Consider the following 9,427-nt stretch of genomic DNA (forward strand, 5'->3'; position numbering starts at 1 on the left):
AAGTCATGGTCAACCTAAAACTGTCTGAAACTGGAGTGTGCAGCTCTGACACAGATTGTGACTTCTGTGGCTGCTTAAATGGTAGAAGTGGTTGAAATCCATAGGACAGCAGTTGTATAAATGCATATGTGTTGGTGAATAAAGTAAACTAATAAGCCTCAATGTGCTTTTCATAGGCAGGGTTTAAATTTTTTCCATTCTGCCTTCAAAAGTTGTGTCTAACAAAACATCTGGTACTTAAAGAAAATAAACAGTGAGTCTGCATTTTCCTTCCAAATGTATTACCAAATGCCTTGGTTGAATAGCAAGCTACTGAAAGGGACTAGTTTTCTGCATTGTGGTGGTTCTGACATTTGATTTAAATACAGTATTTCAACCTTTGTATTCTTCTACAAAACTGCAAAACAGTGAAGGAGGGGAAAAGAAGGTGAAGCAGTTCTGCACTAGCAAGCAGCATGTGAAAATAGTATCACGCTCAGGTTTGCATTTGTTGCCTTTGTAAGAGTAACCAAGTATGTGCTTTCAAGCCTGGTCAGAGGGCTTTCTGGAGATGGAAGGGATGTACAGCAATCTTTTCACTCTGGTGATTACTAATTTATCCCTTCCTCTTTAATTTGAGTATGCCTGATGTCAGTCACAGCAAACTTGCACTTCTAGCCACACTAAAGTTACACAGCAGCAAGGTGGAGCTCTGAGCTGTAAAAGAGCTGCAGGAAGCTGGGGAAATACTTAGGCCATGATGAATTCTGCTCTGCGTGCCTGTCTTCCTAGCGTTACCTGAGATAGCAAGGGTTATCTTTGGTTTTCCTGTGCAAGCTGCAGTGTAGCTGTATCTTTAAACAGCTCTGAAATGAAAAGGTTCCTTCTCTGTTATAGTAATTTTTATCTTATTAGAATAATTCTGTTCCACAATGTAAGTGCATGTGCCATGATGTTAGGATTGTGCGTCTGTGTTACCATAGCAAATGGAAAAACAACTCTAGCAGGTTTTGAGGAGTAGTATATTAGGCTTGGACAAGTCTTAGAGCAGATGATCTCCTTATGACCATGCAAAAAAAACCTGGCAAGTACCCAGATCTTCTTTTATGGATAAGTATTAATTGTCTGCAGACTGTCTGGCAAGAAGAATTATTATAATTAGAGGATATAACTGTTTATCTAATCTTGCTCCTTTGCAGCCTAGCATGCTTTTTCTGAGCCTAGATTTGCCTTGCTATGATCGTTGATCACTGTTCACTGCAGGGAATAAGGCATTGGGGATTGGTGGTCTGTACCTCTCCAACTGGTAAACCCATTCTGCTAGCTAGAATGAGGGTTTTTTAATCATTTCTGCCTCCAGAGCATTCATTGCCTGACTAATTCATGGCCCTACAATTAAGTGGCAAGATTTCTGTGTGACAGTGTTAGAGAAAGAGCCTGTTTCACAGAGCATACAATTCAACTGTATGCACAGGGTCAGTATGAGATTTAAACTCCATTTAAGACCTTTTTAAGCTCCTTGGGCTTAACTGCTGTGTAGATTGTTGCCTTGCAGAAGTGAGGGAGTTTGACATGGTAAGAATAATGGGTAAATTATTTTTGAGGAGGTTTGGGTTTTTTGCTTTATTTTACTTTGTGGATATTTTATTTTTGGAATGACCTGCTCCAGTCTGGGAAAGGTGAGCTTGAATTTTAACGTGTATTCTTTTTGGATGCAAATCACTTAGGACTCAGAATTACATTGCCAAAATAAGTGGGATCTTTATGGGTTTCTTTGGGATCATGAATGCCTTCTACCTCTGTTTAGTAGTTTTCCGTATTGAGAAGGGAATAATCTTGTACTCATAAATGTTGTTGTGGTTTGTTCTTTGCCAGGCTGACCTGAAGACTTCTCGTAGTTTCCGACTTTTTGAGAAGTTTGAAAAATGCATCAGCATAAACCCTTGACTCTTAACCCAATACTTTATTTTCTTAAAACAAATGTTTTGCTAATTAAAAGGTGATTAAATGGTTTCCTGACTTTTTGTTACTATGCAAAGAATTTGTTATGGTTAGATAATGATGAGAGAAATCTAATTCTTTGAGTTAGTGTTCTTCTCTAGTTTTGGGAACTGAGCTGTGTACTTTTTGGGGTTTTTTTAGATTTCAGAAACTCCAGAAAGTTTACCTGATTCTCCTGGGCCATAAATAAAATGTTATCACTAGTTTCATATGCTTCACTTCAGGGATTTGCTTACAATAGTAATTTTCGATATAGCTTAGAGAAATTGTGTTAGTGGATGAGTGCCTAAAGTAAAACTCTGGGCTGGGTTGCTTCCTTCCAGCTCTAGGGGGCATCTCCTCCAGGGGGTACAGAAGCTCTTCTGGAGTCTGCAGAGGCCTGCAGGAACTCAGTAAATTACCTTGGAGCTTTTTGCTCTTTCACTATCCCATATCTGTTTCTTTTTGGTCTGCAGAGAAGAGTATCTGTAAATGTGACTATCTTGGTGCTATGTGTTGTTAAATTGCACCCCATGATTTGGGCACAATTCTGGCTGTTCTTAAATTTGGGGCAAGAAGGACTGAACTATGTAGTTTTTTGAGTCTCTGTTCTTTCATTCCATGCTTCAGGATAGGAACTGAACTAGAAAAATGGACATGTCTGGACCGTACTCTTGGGCAACTGGCTCAATGCGGCCCTGCTTGAGCAAGGGGGTTGGACAAGGTGACCTCCAGAGATCCCTTCCAACCTCAGCCATTCTGTGATTCTGTGAAGAATCAATTCCCTGTGTGTGGTATATTTGGTTAAATAGTGATATGTTTAAATGAATGCAGGCGTACAAGGAATGTAGTGTTGTGGAAGAGAGATAATTATAGAACCATTATGAGGAAAAACTAATTATTTTTACCTTTAATTGTGATGTATCACTGGGCTCTTTGTGATTGTTTTCTTCATGTTTTAAAGCAATAGTATCTACACAGAATGTACAAACTGGTCATGTTTGTTTTTTGAATGGGAAAGTGAAAAGGGATTTCATTCTTACGGTCTGTGCTTAAATTTTAAGTTCCAAAAATCATTTAATGGAAGACGAACCTATAGAATGTGTTTCCTAATGTATAGACCTGATGGGCAGCACTCTCAAAATGTGTGTTTTCACTCTCTTTCAGGTAATTGAGAATGGGTCCTCAACGATGCTAAGTCTACAATGGGAAGTGTCACACTTCGCTATTTCTGCTATGGGTGCCTTTTCACATCCGTGACCTGGACACTTCTGCTATTTGTTTATTTCAACTTCAGTGAAGAGAACCAATCCTTCAAGAATGTGCCCGTCAAGGGGCTGGAACCTCAGAGGCCATTTCCAAAAAAATTCTACCCCCGTTTTACACGGGGGCCTGTTCATATACCTGAATTGCAACAGAAAGAGAATAAGATAGGAAATCCTCTTGGAAATCATGTCCAGGACCCAGTTAAGGGGGAGGTAGAATTCTCTCCTGAAATGGGTAAGTGGTTTTCAGTGCTGGTGACAAAATTATTAAAACAGTAGAAGAAATGAGATATTAAGGCTGGTTGGTTGGTTTGTTCTTTAAAGGTTCAAAGGGAAAATTGTGTAATGAAGTAGTTTTGTTTGTTAAAATGCAGGTGGTACTAGTGGCTCTCTTCATTAGGTATTTCTTGAAATTTATTCTGTTGTGTTTAATCCAAATATACTATTCCTAACATTTACAGCTGTGTTGTGTAAGTGCTAATGAGGAGGACTGGATTACAGTAAGGTGTCTACCCTTGATGTAGTTCTTGCTTTTGGAAGGTTCAGTGTATGCTTGTTTCATATCTTACTCCTATGTTGACTGGGCTCAAATACATGAACTTTTATTAGCCACAGAGAAACTCTACTCATATGCAGTAATTAAAAATAGCTTGATAACAATACGCAAAGAAGAGGACCCATTGATTTGGAGAATATTCTTGGAGTATGAAATCATCTACAAAAAATGTGTGTGGAACGAATTACAATGAAAGATTTATTGAGATGACAGTGGTTAGGGCCAAATCCTGATTACTTTGCACCAACAAAGGTCTGTGTGTTTCATTGGAGCATATTTCATCAATGAGATGATTTGGGTTTGTCTTCCAAACTTGCCTTCCAAACTAAAATGCTGTGTATATTTAACTGCTTACAGCTTACTGTTTGCTGTTGTGTTCAGATATGCAAACTGAGGCATGTTGCATACTGGCCTGCAAATTTGCTTTAAGTCTGGAGGCAGATGTTGAGAGCTGTGGTATCAGTGTCTGCTGCTTTGGGAATTATGGCATAGTACCTGTCATAGCCAGGAGTTCAATACTCATACCTGATTGAAGTCCTCTGTCATTACTTTGGATGAATGCTGTATCACCAGCTTCAAGAGTTTATAGAACTTTACCAAACTTCAGTTTCCGAGTTGGTCATTAGACCTGGGTGAATATATAGGAAAAATGCCAATTCATGTTGCCGTGTGGCATTACAAATGTTTATCAGTTCACTGCAAAAAGCATGACAGCCAAGTGAGGGGAAGGCCAGTCCAGAGGTGGCCATTTTTTTCCAACTATTTAGTACTGGCCAGGAAAGAAATTGGATCTTTTTAACTGAGAAGTCCCTTGATCTTCAAACCAAATGACTGGTTTGGTTGGTGAAAGCCAAGGGGAATTATAGTGCCAGGATAAATTCTACATGAATCATCAGGAGACAGCTGGCTCTCTGTTAAAATTAGATCAGGTGCTGCAGGAAAGGGCTTCCTGTCTATCTAGGGTAGGACAGTGATAAACACACAAAGCAAAAAAAAAAGAAAAGAGGTTTGGTATATGATAGCCAAAACCAAATTGTCATCTGGTAGGACAATCTATCTTTTCTCTTTTTTTAATCTGGGAGAGCCACATAATAACACTGCTGAAGTAAAGCCTAACCTGATGTTTCAATTGCAAAGCACTTATTTTCCAAGGGCTTTTATCTTCTGTTTGGACTGAAATCGTTCAGGCCTTTTGCATGCATTTTGGATATTGTTCTTCACAAGAATGTTTTTAAAATATTAGCATTCCTTCTTGTCTGTATTCAGAAGATCAGAAAAAAGTAGTTAGTGGTTGGTTATGGACAGATTGTAGAATGAAACATTTGGTATGTGGTTCTTAAGCTCATGCTTTGTATAAAGACAATGTTTTAAGTTGCCCCAGTGGCACAGGTTACTGTGATGCTGAGTACTCAAGAATGATTGAGCTGGGTGTCTGAACTGACAAGCCAGAAACCTTACTTTGGAAACTGCATGTGGTTCAAAGGAGGACTGACTTACTGGTTTAGACCGCTGGTGCTGGAAGAGTGGCGCTGCCACTGTGAACAGACCTCATTCCTGTCCCTGTGATGCAACTTATCCACAGTGGGTGCATTCATCCATGAGCATGATAGCGTCAGTCACCACAAGACACACTATGTAGGTGTATCCCATGTCTTTTCCAGATATCACTACCCAGCTCTTCCCACGTGGTCCTGCACAAATGTCAAGGCATCTACTCTTGAAGTGTTTGATAGCGCAGCTGCATTGCCATTGCTGTACTCAAGGCTAAAAGTGACAGGGTGGGAAATGTAAATGGTGGGAATGTGGATGCACAGAATTCCCTCTAGAAGGTCATCTTATACCTATAGGTAGACTTTGTTGCTGAAACACAATTGATAGTAACACAGCTGTGCTTCGAAGGCCAACCAGGACTACTTGTTTGAAAAGGAAGAAAGCTTCAAAACTTTTTTAATGACCTTTTCACCTGTTCTGGTTTTTAACCCATCTCATTTTCTCCGGGCTTGAGCTCAGCTGGCTTTTGCATGGCTGTTGAAAACTGGAGAACACAAGGTATGAAGAGAGCCTGAGAGGATTGGGTTTGTTCTGCCTTAGAGAGAAGGCTAAGGGGTGAGACTTTATTGCTGTCAACAGCAACTTAATGGGAGGCTGTAGGGAAGATGGAGCCAGACTCTTTCCGGAGGTGCATGGGATTATGATAAGAAATTAAAGCAAGGAGGAGATTTCTATTAGGTAAGAGGAAAAGCGTTTTCAGTGTGATAGTGGTCAAACGCTTGAACAGGGACATGAAGAGGTTGTAGAATCTCCATCCTTGGAGATACTGGAAGCTTTCAAAACTTAATTGGACAAGTTCTGAGCAACCTGATGTAGTTGGACCTGCTTTAAGCAGGGCTTAGACCAGATGTCCCTTCCAACCTAAATTATTCTGTGATTCTATGAAACATATTACCCTGGATGTATGATAGCATGTGAATGAGGAATCCCCTTGTTAATTACTTTCTGCAGATTTTGAACCATATGGAGATGATGGGCAGGGTGGAAGGAGATAAATTACATGATCCTTGCTCACTTCTTCTACTGAAATGTCAGTGAAATTAGCTCTGTAGCTTGATAATAGCTGGAGAGGACATATGCATCTCATTCTATGCAACCAGCTGAACAGAGACAACAAAAAGTCATTGCTCTGCTACCTGAATTGTTGCAGAAGTGGCTAGCAGACGCAGGTGATGGCTACCACTTTCCTCCTCTTCTTCCTTTTTTTCTGTAGAAGAGTTGAGTGAAGCACCGTAATATTTTGTTTCTATTCACACTGGTGAGTATATGGCTCAGTGAGAGAGAAGCCCATGGCACTGAGTCAGGGCAGGCAGGATGGCATTGAGGATTTCAACCTTGGCCTCTAGCAGTGTACTTATTTATACCAGCAATTGCTGCCTCTGCCATGCTCAGCAACAGTGATGCTTCTGCTAAAATAATCACTAAAATAATCAATAGAGAAACAGCTAGCTCTGTTGCTGTTTTACTTGCTGTCAAAGCCCCAGGTGATATAAACAGGAAGTTTACATTTTTTTCACAGCTATTTTTATGTTACTGCAGACTTGAGAAAACTGCATGAAATTGGACCTGCTATTGTGAGGGTTTTTCTACCATTGTAAATGTATTTTCTCTCTCAAAAATCCCATTACAAACCCTTCATCTGTATGGATAGGTGCTGAAGTCTATTGTATGCTGTATGCTGAAGTCTATCCTCTGTTGCTTGCTTGATGTTGGTTTTTAGGTGATGCTAAGAATTAGAGGCCGTTTAAGTGAATGTGTCTGGTAAGGCAATAAGCCATCAGTCTTTGGAGAATGATTTCATTTTATTAGAGCTGCAAGGGCTACTCATAAGTACTACCTATTTGTGAGGGGTAACAAAAACAGTTGCACAAAAATACACTTTGTAAAGCAGAGGGATTTTTAAAGAATATAATGGGTTTTAGGGGAGGTTAAAGCATATGTTTCAATCCTTGATTTTTTCCAAAGGATATTTTTGAGCCTGTTAACTGATCGTGGCATGGTTTTTTTTCAGGAATGATTTTTAATGAAGAAGATCAGGAAGTGAGAGACTTGGGCTATCAGAAGCATGCTTTCAATATGCTTATCAGTAATCGGCTGGGATATCACAGGGAGGTGCCTGATACAAGAGATGCAAAGTACGTACTAATTTTTGGAGAGAACATTGTATAATTTCATGTGCTCAAGGACTTGTTACTCACGTTACACCTGATGTAGTATTTAATATTTTTGGTATTACATTTCTGTTAGATACTCTTTCAGCCTCCTGTGTTTCTGAAGGCAGATTTTCAGCTATTTAAAGAGGAGTGCTTGAGGTTAGGATTTTTATTCTTTGGTCTCTTCTGTCTTTTTTGACTGAATATTGTTTCTGGAGATCTAATTTTTTGCCAGCTGGAAAAGGTATGTGATAGGTAAAGCCCCACAGAAACCAGGCTCCATAAAAAAAGAAAGACTGCTACTCCCCGAATGCAAAGTTTTTTCCTGATTCTTAATTCACTTTAAGAATGCTTAATGAAGAACCAGATTGGATATACACTTATTCAAACTTTTATCATATTAATTTAATTTTTTTGAGTAGTAGGATTGGCAGACAGTTGTTTTGATAGAAACAAGATTCCGAAAATAATACTTTAAATAAAAGTCAATGTGGAAAAGACCTAGGAATCAAACTTTCTTTCCAACAATACTAACATTACATGTCCTATGTCTCTTTCATCTTGCTAGCTTGTACTCAGTTACTTAAAGCATGCTACAATATTTTTATTTTTGAAGCTTCATTTTGAGATACTCAGTACTGTAACTACCAGAAGCGATGCTATAATTCTGTTTGATACCTTTGAAAGATGGACATTAAATATTCCAGTGCCCAAGTTAATGAGAGACTTTCATCTTATGTACTATTTCGCATTTGTTGTAAGCCTACAGAGGATAAGATAAAAGAATGACTAATGACAAAGGCTCTCTGTTTCTCAGTTAAAGTCCGTGCTTGGTATCTGGATTGCACTGCTCTGAATACTTTCTATTAAAAAGCAGATTTTTTTTTTTCTATAATCTGTCTGATGCATACGGGGGGGAAAAACCACCATTTTAACAACAACAAAAAAACCCAACATTGACTTGAAAAATAAGTAAACCTGCATCTGTTTTGCTAGTGGTTTCTCTGGTGTGGTTAAATGTAATGAATCGTACTTGCTGAAATGTCTCTCCCAAGAGCTAAGTTCATTCCAAGTCAATGAAGACTTTTCTTGTATGCTTCTGGGTTTTCATTTATTGTTTCTTATTTTTATTGGATTCCCTATGCCTGGCGTCTTCAAATGGCATTAATCTGCGATACTGTGCGCTATTAGAATTACGGACAAAATTTGAAAATAAGGAGAAAAAGAATGATCTTCTGCTTTGAGTGGGATTCAGCTTGCAGATTAAGATGGTTAAACTTAGATAGCTGCATGTTAGTCAGTTGTCTCTGCTTTTATTATAACTAGCAGAGATCCAGTCTATGCAGTTAAAGGAGCATGCAGAGCTCTGCAGCTGACAAAATGCACTTGTCAGCCGTAGGGTAAGTTGAACACTATCTGTACTCCACTGACAGCAGTGACTAGGCTTAAGTGTCTTAATCTGCAGGCTGAATCCCAACCTTCGTTGTCCAAATAGGTATTTAGCACCATTGGAGGTATTCTGGGATATCCAACCTAGTCTCCAGCGGATGCCCAATAAAGTTGTGGGTTTTTTGTAGGCCTCGTGATATTTGCCATTCCTGAACATGTCTGAGTTACCTGAAGGCACTAGACAGTGTTTTGACAGCTGAAATAAGCCCTTAGTGTTTTCTCTTGTTTATGTCTTGAGGATCTGTGATTCTCACTCCTACCCCAATCCATCATATCCTCTGTTTTCTAACACGTAGCAATGTTAATTTTAAGTCTGTATTATGTGGAGGGTAACTTACTATGCTGAGCCCTAGTATACATGTTATACACCTGGGCTCTTTATGTTCAAGTTAGGGGTTCTTCCTACACATTTAATCTTTGCCTGTTATTTATGAAGTTTCGCTAGTGATCTAGCCCTATGGAAATCCCACTGAAAATAAAGTGATAACTACTAT

At 39.1% G+C, this 9,427-nt stretch overlaps 1 protein-coding gene across 1 annotated transcript in view; it reads left to right on the plus strand.

Moving 5' to 3' along the window:
• Positions 1–3,164: 3,164 nt before the first annotated feature.
• The window catches only part of LOC104083306 (polypeptide N-acetylgalactosaminyltransferase 11-like), a gene marked incomplete at its 3' end in the record, with an annotated part of 18,519 nt that continues 12,256 nt past the window's right edge, over positions 3,165–9,427 (plus strand). The window contains exons 1-3 of the mRNA XM_009586745.1: positions 3,165–3,459; positions 7,343–7,466; positions 9,415–9,427. The exon at positions 9,415–9,427 is cut by the window's right edge and continues 166 nt beyond it. Coding sequence (XP_009585040.1) covers positions 3,165–3,459; positions 7,343–7,466; positions 9,415–9,427 — 432 coding nt within the window. The remainder of the gene's footprint in view (positions 3,460–7,342; positions 7,467–9,414) is intronic.

Source organism: Fulmarus glacialis, unplaced genomic scaffold (genome assembly GCF_000690835.1).
Source record: "Fulmarus glacialis isolate BGI_N327 unplaced genomic scaffold, ASM69083v1 scaffold18540, whole genome shotgun sequence".
Classification (NCBI taxonomy): domain Eukaryota; kingdom Metazoa; phylum Chordata; class Aves; order Procellariiformes; family Procellariidae; genus Fulmarus; species Fulmarus glacialis.